The 19,734-nt window shown below is 41.2% G+C and overlaps 1 protein-coding gene across 3 annotated transcripts in view; it reads left to right on the forward strand.

Moving 5' to 3' along the window:
* Positions 1–19,734, forward strand: part of LOC124802971 (F-box only protein 22-like) — a 219,274-nt gene that overhangs the window by 126,932 nt on the left and 72,608 nt on the right. For all 3 annotated transcript variants that reach the window (XM_047264064.1, XM_047264062.1, XM_047264063.1), the window contains exon 7: positions 9,678–9,814. In XM_047264064.1, coding sequence (XP_047120020.1) covers positions 9,678–9,814 — 137 coding nt within the window. The remainder of the gene's footprint in view (positions 1–9,677; positions 9,815–19,734) is intronic.

A 19,734-nucleotide genomic window follows, 5' to 3' on the forward strand; every position in this document is an offset into this window, starting at 1 on the left:
GACAGATACCACTCCTCTCCTGTCCCCCTTACCACGACCGTCCAGGCAATTGCTGTGAAAGTTCTCTCACCGTTTACTATCACAGTGTGTTCTTTGTACCTGCCCCCCCCCCCCTCCCCTCCCCTCCCCTCCATGACGCTTTGGATGCGGACGCACTGGCAGACCTCTTCCAGGCACTCCCACGCCCATTCCTTCTTGTGGGGGACTTCAATGCCCACAATGTGCTGTGGGGCTCGGCAACTACTTGCTCCAGGTGTCGGCTGATTGAGCGACTCATCCATTCTGAGGGTATCTGCCTTCTGAACGTGGGTCAGCTGACACTTGTCCACAGCTACATGGTCTTTTTCAGCTATTGATCTTTGCTTTTGTTCCTCAGCTATTGCTGATTCAGTTCAGTGGGAAGTGGCTCCAGATTTACATTCTCGTGACCACTTCCCAGTGTGGATTCGTCTGCCGCCTAGGACAGTGACCAGCAGAAGACCACACAGGTGGATGATACAAAGGGCAAATTGGTTACAGTAGAGTCGACAGGCTACTTTTGAACAAAAGGACTGTGCACAAGTGGCTGTGGCCCATATCACTCATGAGATCCAAAGGGCTGCTGCAGAGTCCATCCCCAGGTCTAGTAACCACCTTAGATGGAGGCCTGTAACTTGGCGGAATGACAACTGTCGATTGGCAATCAGGGCCAGATGGACAGCTCTTCAGAACTTCCAACGGTGTCCAATTTCAGACAATCTTCATGTCTTCAGGTCTGCAAGAGCACATACAAGGCGAGTTATCAAAGAACGGAACAGGACTTCCTGGAGGGAATTGACGACTTCCATTAATCGGTCCACTTCCCCTGTGCATGTTTGGGAATCAATAAGATAGATTTCAGGCAAGGGTAGTCCACATCCCCATACGGCCTTGTCAAATAATGGGGTCTTGGTGGACACGCCAGAAGAGATGGCTCACGTTTTCCCTGAACACTTGTACTGTTACTAAGTCATCCAGACAAACTCCTGCTGTTTAGGTATTCCGTCGGACTGCAGAGATGAGGAAGTTCAATTTTTTCTCACATAATGAAGAAGCCTACAACCTTCCATTCTCCATGTGGTAACTGGAATCAGCTTTATGTGGAGCCAGAGACACTACTCCAGGACTTGATAAGATCCATTATACCATGCTTCGTCATCTGTGCCGTGAAGCGAAAGGTCAGCTCCTCTCTTGTTTCAATCAGATTTGGGTTGACGGACAGTACCCCACGGCTTGGAAGGAGGCAGTCTTAATTCCATTCTGGAAACGAGGTAAGGACCCCGTAGTGCCCCTAATAGTTATCAGAGTGTCGCTCTTACTAGTTGTAGGGGTAAGACTCTTGAACGCATGGTCAACCGCCACCTCGTCTGGCTGCTCGAGTCCCGAGGTTACCTGAGCCGCTCCCAGTGTGGTTTCAGATGCTACCGTTCCACTCTTGACAACTTAATTCTACTGGAGACGGTGATACAGGAGTCCTTCTTATGCCGAAAGCATTCAGTTTGTGTGTTTTTTGACCTTGGAAAAAGCATATGACACTACTTGTAGGTACAGCATCCTTCGCGAACTTCATGGATGGGAACTACGTGGATGCCTGCCACTTCTGATCCAATCCTTTCTCGAGGACAGGCATTTTCGTTATCGCATTGGTGATGCCATGTCTGATTGCTATGTTCAGGTGAATGGTGTGCCCCAGGGCAGTGTCCTCAGTGTCCCATTGTTTGCCATTGCTATCAATGGCATTTCTTCTGCAGTCAGGAGCCCTGTCAAATGCTCTTTGTTTGTGGATGACTTTGCAATCTTCTACCCTTCCTCTGATCTTACGACGATAAGGCAACTACAACTGACCATTAGGAGGCTGGAAACCTGGGCCCAGACAGCTGGTTTTTGGTTCTCACCTGAGAAGACTGTGTGTGTCAATTTTAATCGTGCTCGTTGGAGTTTTAACCAACCAGAGCTTACAATGGGGGACCGTATTTTACTTTTTCAAGAGACAGTGCGCTTTTTGGGTTTTTTATTTGACTCGAAATTAACACGGCTCCCACACCTGAAAAACCTACGAACAAAAGGCTTCCGATTGTTGAACATTTTGAAATGCCTTGACGGAAAAACATGGGGAGCTGACAGGTTTTGCCTCCTACAGTTTTATAGGGCATTTGTTCGATCACACTTAGACTATGGCAGCATGGTCTATGGATTGGCCCATCCTTCCTACCTCCGGATGTTATATGCTGTCCACCATGCAGGCATTAGGATATTGACTGGAGCCTTTCGGACCAGCCCGGTTCAGAGTCCGTGTGCAGAGGCTGGTGAACCACCACTCTGGATTCGGCGACATATCCTTTAGGCGTGACAGGCACTGAAAATCTCAGCGTCACCCCAGTCATTGGCATTTATTTCAGTGATCCAACCCGCCTTCGAACGACTGTTCAGGAATCGGCCGCAAGTGACCCAGCCATTTGGTATACATGCTACAGCCTACCTCAAGGATCTGGATCTCTTGGGTATGAAAATACACACCCAGGGATGGAACGCACTGCTGCCTTGGTGTCTTTGGAGGCCCAAAGTGATTTTAAGCTTGACACAGTACCCGAAAAATTGTATTCCAGATATGGTTTTTACAACTTTGTTTTTGTCTATTTTAAGTATGTACCATAGTTTTATCGTTATTTATACAGATGGATCCCAGCAGGGGAATGCTCTCGGTTGTTCTGTGGTTTTCCCTGATAGGGTTTTTAAAGTGTGTCTTCCAGAACAATTTTCAAATTATGATGGGGAGCTATATGGCATTCTAATGGCACTGGAGAGGGGTCACAGACATCACCATACGAGTCACAGACATCACCATACGAGTTTTCTTGTCTGTTCCAACTCTCTTAGTGCACTGCAAGTGCTTCACCAAATGTATCTGGTAGACCCACTGATTCAGCTCATCCATGACTGATTACAGCAGCTCCAATGCCGTGGCAAGGAGGTGATCTTTTGCTGGGTACCTGGCCATGTTGGGATACAGGGTAACGACATGGCTGATAAAGCTGCCAAAGGAAGCATGTTGGGATGGTGCTGTCCTTCAGTGTCCCATCCCGTTGCACGCCATTATCTCATTTTCTGGCAGATGCATCATGTGTCAGTGGGAGACAATGGTTGCAGGTGTCGGACAACAAACTGCGGTCTCTCAAACCAACCACAAAAGCTTGGCGAACTTTGTGTCAGCCTTGCTGCTGGAAGGAGGTTTTGCTTACCAGACTGTGCATCAGGCATAGCCCTTTCACACATGGCTTCCTCCTCTGGGGGGAGGATCCACCTTCCTGTGAAGTTTGTGGCGTGCTGCTTTCAGTTTAGCATATTGTGGCTATATGTATCCTGTATACTGATAATAGGGCAGCCCTTGGTCTCGCTGGAGATCTGCCCACCATCCTTGCAGATACCGATACCAGTGTTAACAGAGTGGTGAAATTTTATGAAATATCAAGCCTCATCCGTAAACTGGTCGGCAAGGTTGGCAGATTTTAGTACGTTATATACTGCTCTGCATGTGGGGACAGCCTTCGTCCCCACCCATGAGATTTCATGTTCACTTTTCGTCAGGGCGCTGATGACCGTGATGTTGAGTGCCCCCTCAACCCAACTCATCATCACATCATCTTCACTCCAATACCAAATTGATGATTTCTTGTCTCAGAATGCGTCCTTTCAACCATTCCCTTCTTTTAGTCAAGTTATGCCACAAATTTTTTTTTCTTCGCATTTCTGTTCAGTACTTTTCCATTTCGGATTATGTATGAGCAAAACTGAAAACTTCCCCAACAAGGGTACATGCAGCCCAGAGATTTGTCTCATCTGCCTGCACAGACAGTGACCCTAATGTTAAGTGAATGGGTTAGTCTAGCAGGGACACAGAAGCACTGGAGTCCAGGGGTAATCTCACCTAGTGTTTGCTTATGAAGATATCAATGTACATTTTCTGGGATGTGTTCTGAGATGTTGACACATCCATAGTTTTATCACCCACCTGATTCATTTCCACAGCTAGGGAGATACTTACAGCGGAACTGCTAAAACAATCCTCTTGCAATGTTTACAGCCAAGTAATGGCACTGCTGCTGACATGCCCCCTTGGTACTAGTGTGCTTGTATATGGAGTCATTCAGATTGCAAAAGTGGTGAGGGTCATACCAAAGGTGATGTGACCTCCCACATGACTGGTGTTGGAGAGCTGGCCGGTGCAACATCTTCTTCCATCATAAAAAATAATCTCTGGTCTGTGTAGTTTCATAAGCTTGAGCAGTTCTCACTATTTCCATCAGAGGCTAGTCTGATTTCCTGAGTGCGTGATTCTTCACTTTTGAGTCAGGGGTAAGACTCATTATAGCATTCCTGATTAGAGTACTTAATTCGCCCACACAAACATTTAAAATTGCACTTCCTTCTTAATCCCTGTAGGTGGGTGATACATTCAGTATAAGATCACTCCCAATATTTCAATGTGGCTGCAATAACATGTTTCTTCATCTAAAGAGTTTTTTGTAATAAAGAAAATATTTTAGGCAACTCATGTTGTGCCATATGTGATAGTGGCTCTAGTTTCTGTGTTAGATACAGTGCAGGATTTCCTGGTCAGAACTTAGCCTTTTGTCTTTCCATGCCAGAAATTTGGCAAACTGCAATCGTCAGTGATAAGTGTCCCACTCTTCACTGTGTCCATTAAATGATGAAAAAATCTGTAAACACAGGCGGCACAGAAAATGTTCCTGTTACATGTGCACTGCCTCAACATTGCTGCTGTTAGTTCCTGATAACCCCACCCAGTTCTTCCATGACAAAATCCACAGTCTTGCCTAATTACAATAATGTTCAAAATCTGATTTTCTTGCGTCACTGATCTCTAGTGGTTGCCACTTTTGTAAATATGAACTACACACAAAACTAACAAAGACTACAGCACACTCTTAGGAACAATGCAAGCTGTTTTACCAATAAAGTCCGGTTTGTGCAGTATCAATGTTCTGCCAGTAACTTAGTATGAAATGTAAACACTGTTAACCAAATTAGTGGACCAATTGGCCTACATTTCACTGATCAAATAACTGATACTGGCCCTGGGCCTTCTTATATGTTGGATTCTGATGTGGTGTCGTCCAATAGTGTTCAGGATGACAAGCATCATCTGGGTAGTGGTGTATGCTGTTAACAGTAGCGTCGTGCTAGTTACTTGTTTTCCATAGTGACATAGAGTGGCCCCACTACAGTAGGCATAACCTGAATATTATCATGGTGTCTAGTGCAATAATTGTTAAAATCTGAATTTTTTTAAAATATATTCCTTATTAATTTTTTGTTTCTTGATGAACAGAATGTTTCCAAGCTGTACATACGGGATAATTGTGGTATGTTTAATTTTTTAAACAAAGTCCTACATGAATCTCTAATGCTCATCCTGTTCATGATTCTTATAGTTCTCTTTTGTATTCTGAAAAGACTCTTCACAGCAGAAGAGGTACCACAGAATGTGACTGCCATTTTATATGTAAATGAACATCTGTCACATGCATGTTCTATTTCATGTTAGTCTAGATCCACAACCCAGGAATTTAGATTCCTTATTATTTATTACAGGTTATTTTTAATGGTGACTGATATTGGATGTTTCTATGTTGCTCACAGAAAATTAGTGCTAGTGCTTTATTGTTATTAATAATTACCTGTTTTAAGTGGAACCAGTCACTGAGTTGGGGACAGTTTATTATATTTCGCGAAGATCATTTTTCAAGCTTTTATTATTACTATTGTGTCATAAGCAAATAGCACTGTTTTGTGAGCCTCTATATTTAAGGTTAGGTCATTAATAAAGATAAGAAAAAGATGTGGTCCCAGTAGAGACCCTTGTCGAATGCCACAGGTGTTCGAGGGCTTTGTATAATAAGCATTGAGAAGCTAATCTAATTTTGTTGTGTTTGTAAATCTATTTCAAGCTTTCTGCTTATGATTGCTTCTAGATAACTGAATCCATTCATTTGTTAATACCCTCGTGTCATAGTGCTCAATGTTGTTGAACACACATGCTTATTCTATGAATACTCCTCTTACTTGACTTTTGTGACCCATAAATTTTAGAACACTGTTGGTTTTTGAGGTCATGCTGTGAATGAGTTGGTATATTGTTTTTGTAAATGAATTTTGTAAACTAGTTATACAGGATAAGTTCTAATGTTGTTGTTGTTGTGGTCTTCAGTCCTGAGACTGGTTTGATGCAGCTCTCCATGCTACTCTATCCTGTGCAAGCTTCTTCATCTCCCAGTACCTACTGCAGTCTACATCCTTCTGAATCTGCTTAATGTATTCATCTCTTGGTCTCCCTCTACAATTTTTATCCTCCACGCTGCCCTCCAATACTAAATTGGTGATCCCTTGATGCCTCAGAACATGTCCTACCAACTGATCCCTTCTTCTAGTCAAGTTGTGCCACAAGCTCCTCTTATCCCCAATTCTATTCAATACCTCCTCATTAGTTATGTGATCTACCCATCTAATCTTCAGCATTCTTCTGTAGCACCACATTTCAAAAGCTTCTATACTTTTCTTGTCTAAACTATTTATCGTCCATGTTTCACTTACATACATGGCTGCGCTCCATACAAATACTTTCAGAAACGACTTCCTGACACTTAAATCTATACTCGATGGTAACAAATTTCTCTTCTTCAGAAACGCTTTCCTTGCCATTGCCAGTCTACATTTCATATCCTCTCTACTTCGACCATCATCAGTTATTTTGCTCCCCAAATAGCAATACTACTTTACTAATTTAAGTGTCTCACTTCCTAATCTAATTCCCTCAGCATCACCCAACTTAATTCGACTACATTCCATTATCCTCGTTTTGCTTTTGTTGATGTTCATCTTATATCCTCCTTTCAAGACACTGTCCATTCCGTTCAACTGCTCTTCCAAGTCCTTTGCTGTCTCTGACAGAATTACAATGTCATCGGCGAACCTCAAAGTTTTTATTTCTTCTCCATGGATTTTAATACCTACTCCGAACTTTTCTTTTGTTTCCTTTATTGCTTGCTCAGTATACAGATTGAATAACATCGGGGATAGGCTACAACCCTGTCTCACTCCGTTCCCAACGACTGCTTCCCTTTCATACCCTTCGACTCTTACAACTGCCATTTGGTTTCTGTACAAATTGTAAATAGCCTTTCGCTCCATGTATTTTACCCCTGCCACCTTTAGAATTTGAAAGAGGGTATTCCAATCAACATTGTCAAAAGCTTTCTCCAAGTCTACAAATGCTAGAAACGTAGGTTTGTCTTTCCTTAATCTTTCTTCTAAGATAAGTCGTAGGGTCAGTATTCCCTCACGTGTTCCAACATTTCTACGGAATCCAAACTGATCTTCGCCGAGGTCAGCTTCTACCAGTTTTTCCATTCGTCTGTAAAGAATTCGCGTTAGTATTTTGCAGCCTTGATTTATTAACTGATAGTTCGGTAATTTTCACATCTGTCAACACCTGCTTTCTTTGGGATTGGAATTATTATATTCTTCTTGAAGTCTGAGGGTATTTCGCCTGTTTCATACATCTTGCTCACCAGATGGTAGAGTTTTGACAGGACTGGCTCTTCCAAGGCTGTCAGTAGTTCTAATGGGATGTTGTCTACTCCGGGGGCCTTGTTTCGACTCAGGTCTTTCAGTGCTCTGTCAAACTCTTCACGCAGTATCATATCTCCCATTTCATCTTCATCTACATCCTCTTCCATTTCCATAATATTGTACTCAAGTACATCGCCCTTGTATAGACCCTCTATATACTCCTTCCACCTTTCTGCTTTCCCTTCTTTGCTTAGAACTGGGTTTCCATCAAAGCTCTTGATATTCATGCAAGTGGTTCTCCTTCTCCAAAGGTCTCTTTAATTTTCCTGTAGGCAGTATCTATCTTACCCCTAGTGAGATAAGCCTCTACATCCTTACATTTGTCCTCTAGCCATCCCTGCTTAGCCATTTTGCACTTCCTGTCGATATCATTTTTGAGACATTTGTATTCCTTTTTGCCTGCTTCATTTACTGCATTTTTGTATTTTCTCCTTTCATCAATAAAATTCAATATTTCTTCTGTTACCCATGGGTTTCTACCAGCCCTCGTCTTTTTTCCAATTTGATCCTCCGCTGCCTTCACTATTTCATCCCTCAAAGTGACCCATTTCTCTTCTACTGTAATTCTTTCCCCCATTCCTGTCAATAGTTCCCTTATGCTCTCCCTGAAACTCTGTACAACCTCTGGTTCTTTAAGTTTATCCAGGTCCCATCTCCTTAAATTCCCACCGTTTCGTAGTTTCTTCACTTTTAATCTACAGTTCATAACCAATAGATTGTGGTCAGAGTTCACATCTGCCCCTGGAAATGTCTTACAATTTAAAACCTGGTTTCTAAATCTCTGTCTTACCATTATATAATCTATCTGATACCTTTTAGTATCTCCAGGGTTCTTCCATGTGTACAACCTTCTTTCATGATTCTTGAACCAAGTGTTAGTTATGATTAAGTTACGCTCTGCACAAAATTCTACCAGGCGGCTTCCTCTTTCATTTCTCTCCCCCAATCCATATTCACCTACTATGTTTCCTTCTCTCCCTTTTCCTACTCTTCAATTCCAGTCACCCATGACTATTAAATTTTCGTCTCCCTTCACTACCTGAATAATTTCTTTTATCTCATCATACATTTTATCAATTTCTTCATCGTCTGCAGAGCTAGTTGGCATATAAACTTGTTATACTGTAGTAGGCGTGGGCTTCGTGTCTATCTTGGCCACAATAATGCATTCACTATGCTGTTTGTAGTAGCTTACCCGTACTCCTATTTTTTTATTCATTATTAAACCTACTCCTGCATTACCCCTATTTGATTTTGTATTTATAACCCTGTATTCACCTGACCAAAAGTCTTGTTCCTCCTGCCACCGAACTTCACTAATTCCCACTATATCTAACTTTAATCTATCCACTTCCCTTTTCAAATTTTCTAACCTACCTGCCCGATTAAGGGATCTGACACTCCTCGCTCCGATCCGTAGAACACCAGTTTTCTTTCTCCTGATAACGACGTCCTCTTGAGTAGTCCCCGCCCGGAGATCCGAATGGGGGACTATTTTACCTCTGGAGTATTTTACCCAAGAGGACGCCATCATCATTCAATCATACAGTAAAGCTGCATGCCCTCGGGAGAAATTACGGCTGTAGTTTCCCCTTGCTTTCAGCCGTTCGCAGTACCAGAACAGCAAGGCTATTTTGGTTAGTGTTACCAGCCCAGATCAGTCAATTATCCAGACTGTTGCCCCTGCAACTACTGAAAAGGCTGCTGCCCCTCTTCAGGAACCACACGTTTGTCTGGCCTCTCATCAGATACCCCTCCGCTGTGGTTGCACCTATGGTACGGCTATCTGTATCGTTGAGGCACGTAAGCCTCCCCACCAACGACAAGGTCCATGGTTCATGGGGTTCTAATACCAGTGAAAAATTGGAGGTCAAAGTAATAGAATCTAGCTTATAACCTAGTATATAATTAATTGCTCAGTCAGAAGAAAATGGGTTATTGTATGAATGGCAGTGTAATGTATTAAATTTCTGGATGCTTTGACTAACGTGGAAACTTTTTTGTTGTAGCGTGAATTTGGAAACAAAGAAATGTGCTCATTGCTGGGTATGAACACTGAAGTAACACCTCTACGCTGTGTGCTGCTATTTTGCAGTAGCGAATACCATGGTGATGTGACAGAATTTCTGGAATGTCTTGTTCAAGTGTAAGTTACACTCTTGTTTATGGAAATAATATTTGATATATTAAACTGATAAATGAAGTCTTGTTGTGTGAAATTTTTATGGTAGATGTGAAACATTTGTGATAGTTTGTGTGCAGACCTGTTCACAAGTTTAGCAATATCCCCCTCCCCCCACCCCTCCATTCCACACCACCTTCCTTAGCCTTCCCAACACATTCTCTCCTCATCCTTGCACTCCTGCCATTGAGAATTTTGCTGTGTGATAAAGCTGTTTTTTAAATACTGATCATTTTGTCCCATTCAGACTAACTCATTTATGTCACCTTTCAATGTAACATTTTGCTTTCACATTTTCATTTAGTTTTATAGACTTTCAGAGACTGTGCTTGTTGTATCACTGGCATTGTAGCTCACACAAGAGGGCACTGCTGAGCCCTATTTGTGAACTACTTCCCCACAGTCTTAATTATTTATAGCTGATACATTGTTCTACACATCCTCCAAACAAGATCTGATTATTTGAGTCATTTTTTCTGATTTTTGCAAACATTGCGGTGTTTGTAATTTGCATGTTTTGTGGAACCTAAATGGAAAAAGAAGACAAATGCATATAAAGGAATGTGGTGGTTTGAGTGTCAAAGAATAATGCTGCAAGTTGCCACTGAAGTGCTGCATGACAGCTATGGGCATATTGTTAAGGTAAGGAACATCCTACTCTGCTGGCATTACAGCATCAGATTGAACCAAAATGAGGAAATTTATTGTAAAGTTGGTTTTGTCTGAGCCTGGGTCAACCTACATATGTACCCTGACTTGTTTTTACCCGTAATGTATTGTAACTAAAATCCAAGTAGAATGAAATTTTCACTCTACAGCGGAGTGTGCGCTGATATGAAACTTCCTGGCAGATTAAAACTGTGTGCCAGACCGAGACTCGAACTCGGGACCGCTGTGAGGATGGGGCATGAGTCGTGCTTGGGTAGCTCAGTTGGTAGAGTACTTGCCCGCGAAAGGCAAAGGTCCTGAGTTCGGGTCTCGGTCTGGCACACAATTTTAATCTGCCAGGAAGTTTCAAAATCCAAGTATCTTGAAAGAAAAGAATAAAATATATTTTAAAAATTAAAAAGGTCAGCATGCTGGATCATATCACTGAGTGTACACACAACCACCGTAAGAAAGACTCTAAAAAAATTTAGGAAGAAATTTACATAGTAATGTGTAAGAGAGATCTCTCTTGCTCCTATTCTTTCACCTTTATGTGAATGAGTCGAAAATAGCCGACGTAAAAGTACTGAAATATAAAAATAGAAATAATTACCGAACTTTACTCAGGCAGAAAAGACTGGCAGTACTTGCAACACTATAAAGTCTGATCCTGTCTCATATATCTCGCATACCAGATGGAATAGATTTGTCAAGGTTGATTCACTAATGTACCTAACAAATCTGGAGGAATTTCGCCTACTCCAGTTGCCTTGTTTCAACTTATGTCTTAGGTCTGTCAAATTCTTATTATAGTATCATATACACCATCTGATCCTGATTAGCTTCCTCTTTCCAGTCCATAATATTCTCTTCAACTTTCTTTCCTTCTACACGTACCCTACACTTTTCAGCCTCCCCGTTTTTGCTCAACACTGGTGTGCTGTCAGAGCTCTTGATCTTCATTTCTATCCCCTATTTCCTGCTATAATTACTACATGCTTATGTTTCCTCCTCTCATATATTAAAATCTATATCTTGTGTCATCCAAGGGTAAACATGTAAGTTAAGAGACTAGTAATTCACTCTATACAATATCTGTTGACTCCCATTGTGAAATTGCAAATCTGTTTTTAACACATTCCTCCAGATTTCTCTTTCATAGAGATCCTATTAATATCTGAAAGTTTTGCTTGGTCAGGGCTCACTCATTTTTCTATATGTTGGCTGTAAGTGTCAAACTTTTACAACCACTGCTTTGCACACATTCTCAGTCTTCTACATCGATGATATGTTTTCCATGTACCATGTGCAATTAAACCTTATCTCTTGCCTCTAGTTCTTCAGAAGTGAAATGTCATCCTTGAGCCTATAAAGTTACTACGCTGGCTATGTGACCGCAAGTCCTCGGTAATACATGAAGAATTGAGATCTCATATTGTGGCATTGTTTTAATTGGTAGTTTCACAGTTTAAACACAGACACAGTGCCATTGATTTAATTTTGATGTTCTTCCACATTTGTTTAGATTAAATTACATTTGAGTGATGAACGGTCCTCACTACACTTTTTCATATAATCAGCAGTTGGTTAGCAAGAATTTCAGTAATAATACTCATCTGATCGGTCCATTTTCCCTCTAAGTTGAGGGCAGTCACACTTTTTACCTAACACCCACTTTTGTATCTCTGTTAATGACAAAATTTCCTAACTACCCTCCATTTCCATAGTAAGGGTGATTTAGTAGTAGGGAAGTAACTTTACTTTGCAGTTGCAAAAAGTTAAAGCATATGATAATAACTACTTCCCAAGTGCTTTGTCAATATTGTTTGAAAACCTAGTGAAGATATCTTCAATTCCCAGCCACCTACTCCCCACTGCGAAAGCTGGAATGCCCACTAGTGAGCAGTACAGATCAGTTTGACCACCACTGCTCTGAATGATAACAGCAGTTATTTTAGTTAGCGACTAAATATAGTGGATATTACACAGTGGCTCATGAGTAGTTTTCTAACTAATCCAACACTCGTGTGTGTCGCTCTCTTTCTCATGTTTACACACATCACTAACTGACTATCCAAGCTGGCCATGGTGGCTGTGCGGTTCTAGGCGCTTCAGTCCGGAACCGCGTGACTGCTATGGTCGTAGGTTTGAATCCTGCCTCGGGCATGGATGTGTGTGATGTCCTTAGGTTAATTAGGTTTAAGTAGTTCTAAGTTCTAGGGGACTGATGACCTAAGATGTTAAGTCCCATAGTGCTCAGAGTCATTTGAACCATTTGACTATCCAAGGGAACCCATACAGATTGATGTACATAGGTCTACACTGAAGCATGAAATGGTTGGTAGTTAGGCACAGATCTTGTCACTGATACCTTAATGAAATTATTGCGTCTTGGTGATTATGCAAACTTGCATGGATGTGTTAGGCAGGTAACAGCTGAGGGTAGACTGTGATGCAAGATGTGACCAGAATGAACATAGCTCACCGACTGACTTGTACCAATAGTGGCTACACATTCAGATACTGGGAGGTTAAATATGTGCTAGCTCGGCTCTGGCTAGAGTGGACATGAAAACATACATGTTAACCGATTGAATTCTAGCCACTGACTCACAACCCATTGTCCGGTGGGAGTATATAAATATAGGCATGTTAATAATTATTTAATTCAGTAATTAAATTTTACTTCATAGTAATATGAAGTCCAGTTTTAGTAGTCGTGTCAACCTATTTAGCCTAACAATAATTCTGTTAAATTTATGATAGATATTTATAGAAGTATTAAAAATTAAGGTTCTGTTTGGTTGATACACCCTGTGGATTACTGGGTTTCATGTAAAATCTTCAGGTTTGTAATTTCTCTAATTTTGTTCAATTTCTTAATTAGTGGATTGTTTGAATAATGAAAGGCATTATCTGATTCAGAAAAATTAAGAAAATGAAAGTCTAACATCAAAACTGGGCCAATCCTTTAGTTAAGAATAATTTATTGTGTCCTACTGCACACAACATAGGATCTGGGGATCAATAAAGGCACTTACTTCCTCTCTACACCATCAAAGATGGGCTACATTGTTGATTTTTACCTCGTACTCAATTGATTTCATGTGTCCCCACAGATAAAAGTCAAGAGGTGTAAGATTAGGTGTCCAAGGTGGCCATTCAGTAGGATCCCTCGTACCTATCCAGTGACCTCCAAACTGTTCATCCATAAACTATCTGACTTTGGTAGCATAGTGGATAGTGTACCACCTCTTTGGAAGAAGGTTTGGTAATCATCATGCAGATTCAGCAGTGTTGGAAGCACATAATCATACCATAAATGTGGGGAGTGGGGAGGGAGGATATCTTGAATGTCCTGCAGAGGTGATGAGAACAGTGTTATATCGCATGTTGCATTTACCTGCTTTGTGGTGCCCAGTGCAAAACATAAGATACCTCTCCCCATTCAAGGTCCCACCAGTAAAAACCAGACCCAATTTTTGTGTCCCAAATTCCATACCAAACCATCACTTTTTCACCACCAGCACCCTTACAGGTATTATAATATCCCTTGGCCTATGCTAGCAGGTAGGAGACGTGGCTTGATCAGCTGATTGGTTCAACGACCTTCCTATTGTTATTGGTTTAAAGTTAACATATACCACAAGGTAGTGCATTTGGCCTGCACAAGCAAAATATTTATTCCTTGACTTCGTGTTGCTCCATGCTGAGCAATGTAAAGTAAGAAAATCGGAATGTGACTGGACTTTGTTAAGAGACAGAATAACGAGAGGACGTTTATGAAGTGTGTGCAATGAAACAGTCATTGTTAGCCACCATATTGTATAATTTGTGGTTTTTGAGATTCACAAGGGATATGTGATGTTAAATGTGGAGTTTAGTAACCGCCATAATACAGTCTGTTGCATTTCAAAGGTAATTGTGTGTATTTAATTTTGATCAAAAGATTCTGTGATGAACTATAATGTACTGCAAGCTTGTATAGGACTTTGAACATTTGGTGGTCAAAATTTGCTGTAGAACCTGCTTCAACAACATGGTCAAAAGCATAGAGAAAGTTTTCTCTACTAAAACTAACTCATTTCACTCGCAGACAATCATTGAATGGCCAAATGTGAATGACAGTGTTCCAATTCGAGAAGATACTATAGAAGTTGCTTTAATACAACAGGATATGGGGCAATCAGCATGCAGCCAAGAATGTATTCACAAAAAGACTTAGCTCACTGGACAGGCCTAATTGCCCTCTTACATTTCAAGAATTTTACAGGCAACCATTGGAGTCAGCAGCTGCTTCTTCACCACAAGAGTAACTTCTCTATATGTATGAAATTAGGTATGCTGTGGGGGTCGTGGACACTGCTCGGGATATTGTCCTTCACGGACACACAGAGACATATGCACACTTGTTCAATAACAACGAGTTTAATATTACCAGCTTAAAACATTAATTTCTTCTTTTGAGCAGTAAAATTATAGGATCAACCATGGAGGTATTGCATCTGACCAGTAATGATGATTCAGTTCGTTTACTTCTCCTTGCACATAAACATTAGCTTCGTCATTGAACGAAGTTTGGATTCCTATTACACTGATCCAGAGCCCATTCTGCAGACTGCACCAGCTGATCAGGGTCATCCCCCGAGAGATGATATTGCGACTATAACTTGTGCGGTGCTATTGGTGTGTGTGTGCAACACAATCAGGTTTGAACGCTGACTGACATCAGGTATTGCTGATAACTGGTGCTTACTGCATTATAGAGTTTCCACAAATGATGGCACAATTGCTGTTGCAGTCTCCTCATTGGTGGCTGTTCTGGGATGCGCCATCACAGAACGTTTTGCACAAAATTTGTGCAATAGCTTGAGTTGTCATATGTGAAATGTTAATTCTCTCATGATGCCGGTCATTGAAGTCAGCAGCAGTCACTCTGGTACTTCGTCCACCATTCACCAATATGATTTCAGTGTTTTACACGTGTGTAAGTGCCATTGTGGATCACCTGCTACAATAAACAGAATTGAGGACCTCCTTGCACTTTCAGACTTTAACAGGTCATAATATAGATGTCTTAAAATAGATTTCACATGTGTATTCCTGAGAAAGAGGCTGTTCAAAATAATGTTCCACATGACACCCCTTCCCATTTGAAACACACAACCCAAATCCAAGATGGCATATTCCAAGATGGCCACCACTGTCGCCATAGCGCCTATTATTTACGCCCCCAACTACGGACATCCCACACAAGATGCCATTATGATTCCTCATACCATTCAACTTTTATAGGGTGTATCTAGACTTTTGCTTCACCCTGCAGTTTCGTGCAACATCATGTCTAGGTCATGACAAATTGTTTTATCTTTATCAAACACCAAATCTTGCACCATGAAGGTCATGGCAGTGTGGTAGCATTTGCATGCTTACTCGTAAGCTTGTAACAGATTTCATAATTGTAGGAGGTAAGGAGTCGCAAATACTGAGTACTGTATGCACAGAACTATCTAAGCAGTCATTATTTCAGTGCTCCATACACGAATGAAATGGGAAGAAACCCTAATACATTATTTAATTGGAAGTACCCTCTGCTATAAACTTAAAAGCGATTTGCCAACCATGAATGTAGATGTGGTTGTTGTAGAACAGGGCCCATTGCTGTAGACACTGAATGTTTTTTGAATACTAGCTTTTTGTCAAACAGTGAAGGCTCTCACAACCAATAATCAATTGTCTTAGTTGCTGGTGATCTTCCGAATTGTCTACATTTCTCTCACCATTTCTCCAAGCCCATACTGTGAGACATATGCCATTGCTACTAACATCTTTCCGTGTGTCGAAGTGGTAAGACTGGTGCACACCTCAGCTTTTCTGTAATGTCTTTGGGGTGTGAAATGTGCTTTAAATGCCTCTGACCATATAAATGTGATGCTCTTGCAGTGTAACACATTTAAAACATACATTATATTTGGAGCTTTAGGAATATATTTGGCATAATAATTTATTTGCACCAAAAAGTTTATAGCTTAAAAGTACTTCCCACCAGTCAGTTTTGCTAGCAACTCCTCTTACCAGGGAATGGCACAAGGCTCTGTTAGGCAGATTGACTATAGTCATAAAATTTCCACAAAACTACAGTGCTGTGCTCGATTTTATTTTTTTTTTTTTTTAATTTTTTTATACAAACTATAGATATGACCTAATTACTCTCATTTAATTCTTCTCAAAGTTAATCTAACTTTGGAAAGAAGTGTCTTGTTCCACTAAATTAATTGAATCTTGCACAATGAACCCAAAAGAAATGAATGCATCAAGCCCATTTCCACAATAGGAGTGCTTCTTAGCATTTGCTTGGACCGTGCTTCTGTTCTGAACATAACATTAATTAGTATTCAAACAATGGAAACTCCAGGTGAGAATATCAGCAATGTAGGAAAAGGCAAGATTGCTAATTACTGTAAAGAAGACACGTCAGGTTGCAGACAGACACAATTAAGACATTCGCATAAAGCTTTTGGCCACAGCCTTTCTTTCAAAGTTGATCAGTGTTACTGCTGCACTTGCATCCAGTTGAAATAATACCAAATACTTATTGATGTAAAGTGTCATGACCAATTTATAAGTTGTATTGGATCAAATGTAACATTGAGCTTCTTATATGTTTACTTCCATTGCAACACTTTGCTCACTTAAGTGTGACTGTGCCATTTTGTGTTACAGAGACTTGCTAACCGGGCTGATGTGATGCAATACTGGCATATTGCATTACAAAAACAGCAGTGTTTAAGTGTGTGCATAATAGAGCACTGTGGACAGGACTGCAGTGGCTGTGCAGAACACTTTATTGACTATTTATCATGCTTGCTGCTCAGGCATGATGTCCCTGCTCAGTTCTAGTGGCTACACCACATGCCCGGTTCGTGCTCAATGTCAGTCTCAGGCCCTGTCTGACATATTGGATAATTGATTCACTACACGCACTGTATACCAACATTATTTTTGGTTGCTATTCTGTTTTCATGTTGGCTTGCTGGATGAGCTTGAATGCTTGAGCAATCTATAATACCTGGTTTAGTGATGGGTCTTCTAAATTTAAAGCCTTGTGTCATACCTTCTTATCTAATGCATGCCGCACAATTATAGCATCAATAAAAGTGTCCATGTAAATCATCTGACATCTAAAGGCACATTGATGTCCTATTCATTGTAAATCTGCTATCTATAACCTGTACAATTCATTCTCACTTTTGTGCTTTTGATAAAAATATAACTTTGTGGCCACAATATTCATTTACTTGCGACAGTGTACTTCTAATGGGTCACACATTTCTACTAATGTAAAAATTTCTCATTCTACTGCTGGGACCAGCTTAAGAAACAAATAAAATACATTTTATGCAGACAATGATAAAAAGAAGGCTTAATGTCTTCATATGTCCACTACCTTAAAAGCTGCAAGATGCTGTCACAATCATTTGACTTGTAACTCCCAATCCTCTTTGGCATCCTCGAATGGTGAATGCTGGCAGGAGTGCAGTGACCTGTGTTGATGCTGGAGGAGTTTTCTGCTGTTTTTGTAAGACATAATCCCACAGTTTTTTTACATTAATCCAGTAGTATGTTATGTTGTTCTTGTAGCTGCTGTAATTGGTGTTCTTATTACTACATTTGTTTTTGTCATGCCAAAAAAAATTGGCATTAATTTTATTATTTGATAATCCATTGAAAATCCTGGTACATCTCGTAGTAAATTAAATGTTGGCTCTGTACTGTCATTTGTTTTTAACATACAAAAATCACTTCAGGTGTACATACACACGACAACACCTGAAGTGTTAATAAAGACACCAGGTCAAACTTGTAGTCATCAGTTGACAAGAAGTTGTCAACAGCATGATCACAGTCAATCCCAATAACATCTACACACACACATTCCAGGTAGCACAAGGTTCTTCATCCATAGGTCATTCTGCAGGGTAGCTTGAGTGAGATGGGTAATGAGTTGAGATTGGAACTTTGGCAGAATTTCTTTTTAATTGTGTTAAATCTGTCTTCAGTTTGAACATGAATCTGTATGACTTACATTGTTGTGATTGAAACGCCGCATATATATATATCTCTGCCTACGTAGATCAACACCTTCAACCCATTACGTGCAGTCTCCCATCCTTCATCAAAGACACCAACCACTTTCTCGAATGCCTGGAATCCTTACCCAATCTGTTACCCCAGAAACCATCCTTGTAACCATTGATGCCACTTCCTTATACACAAATATCCCGCACGTCCAGGGCCTCGCTGCGATGGAGCACTTCCTTTCACGCCGATCACCTGCCACCCTACCTAAAACCTCTTTCCTCATTACCTTAGCCAGCTTCATCCTGACCCACAACTTCTTCACTTTTGAAGGCCAGACATACCAACAATTAAAGGGAACTGCCATGGGTACCAGGATGGCCCCTTCGTACGCCAACCTATTCATGGGTCACATAGAGGAATCCTTCTTGGTTACCCAGGCCTGCCAACCCAAAGTTTGGTACAGATTTATTGATGACATCTTCATGACCTGGACTCACAGTGAAGAACAACTCCAGAATTTCCTCTCCAACCTCAACTCCTTTAGTTCCATCAGATTCACCTGGTCCTACTCCAAATCCCATGCCACTTTCCTTGATGTTGACCTCCACCTGTCCAATGGCCAGCTTCACACGTCCGTCCACATCAAACCCACCAACAAGCAACAGTACCTCCATTACGACAGCTGCCACCCATTCCACATCAAACGGTCCCTTCCCTACAGCCTAGGTCTTCGTGGCAAACGAATCTGCTCCAGTCTGGAATCCCTGAAGCTTTACACCAACAACCTGACAACAGCTTTCGCATCCCGCAACTACCCTCCTGACCTGGTACAGAAGCAAATAAGCAGAGCCACTTCCTCATCCTCTCAAACCCAGAACCTCCCACAGAAGAACCACAAAAGTGCCCCACTTGTGACAGGATACTTTCTGGGACTGGATCAGACTCTGAATGTGGCTCCCCAGCAGGGATACGACTACCTCAAATCCTGCCCTGAAATGAGATCCATCCTTCATGAAATCCTCCCCACTCCACCAAGAGTGTCTTTCCGCCGTCCACCTAACCTTCGTAACCTCTTAGTTCATCCCTATGAAATCCCCAAACCACCTTCCCTACCCTCTGGCTCCTACCCTTGTAACCGCCCCCGGTGTAAAACC

Source organism: Schistocerca piceifrons, chromosome 6 (assembly GCF_021461385.2).
Source record: "Schistocerca piceifrons isolate TAMUIC-IGC-003096 chromosome 6, iqSchPice1.1, whole genome shotgun sequence".
Classification (NCBI taxonomy): Eukaryota; Metazoa; Arthropoda; class Insecta; order Orthoptera; family Acrididae; genus Schistocerca; species Schistocerca piceifrons.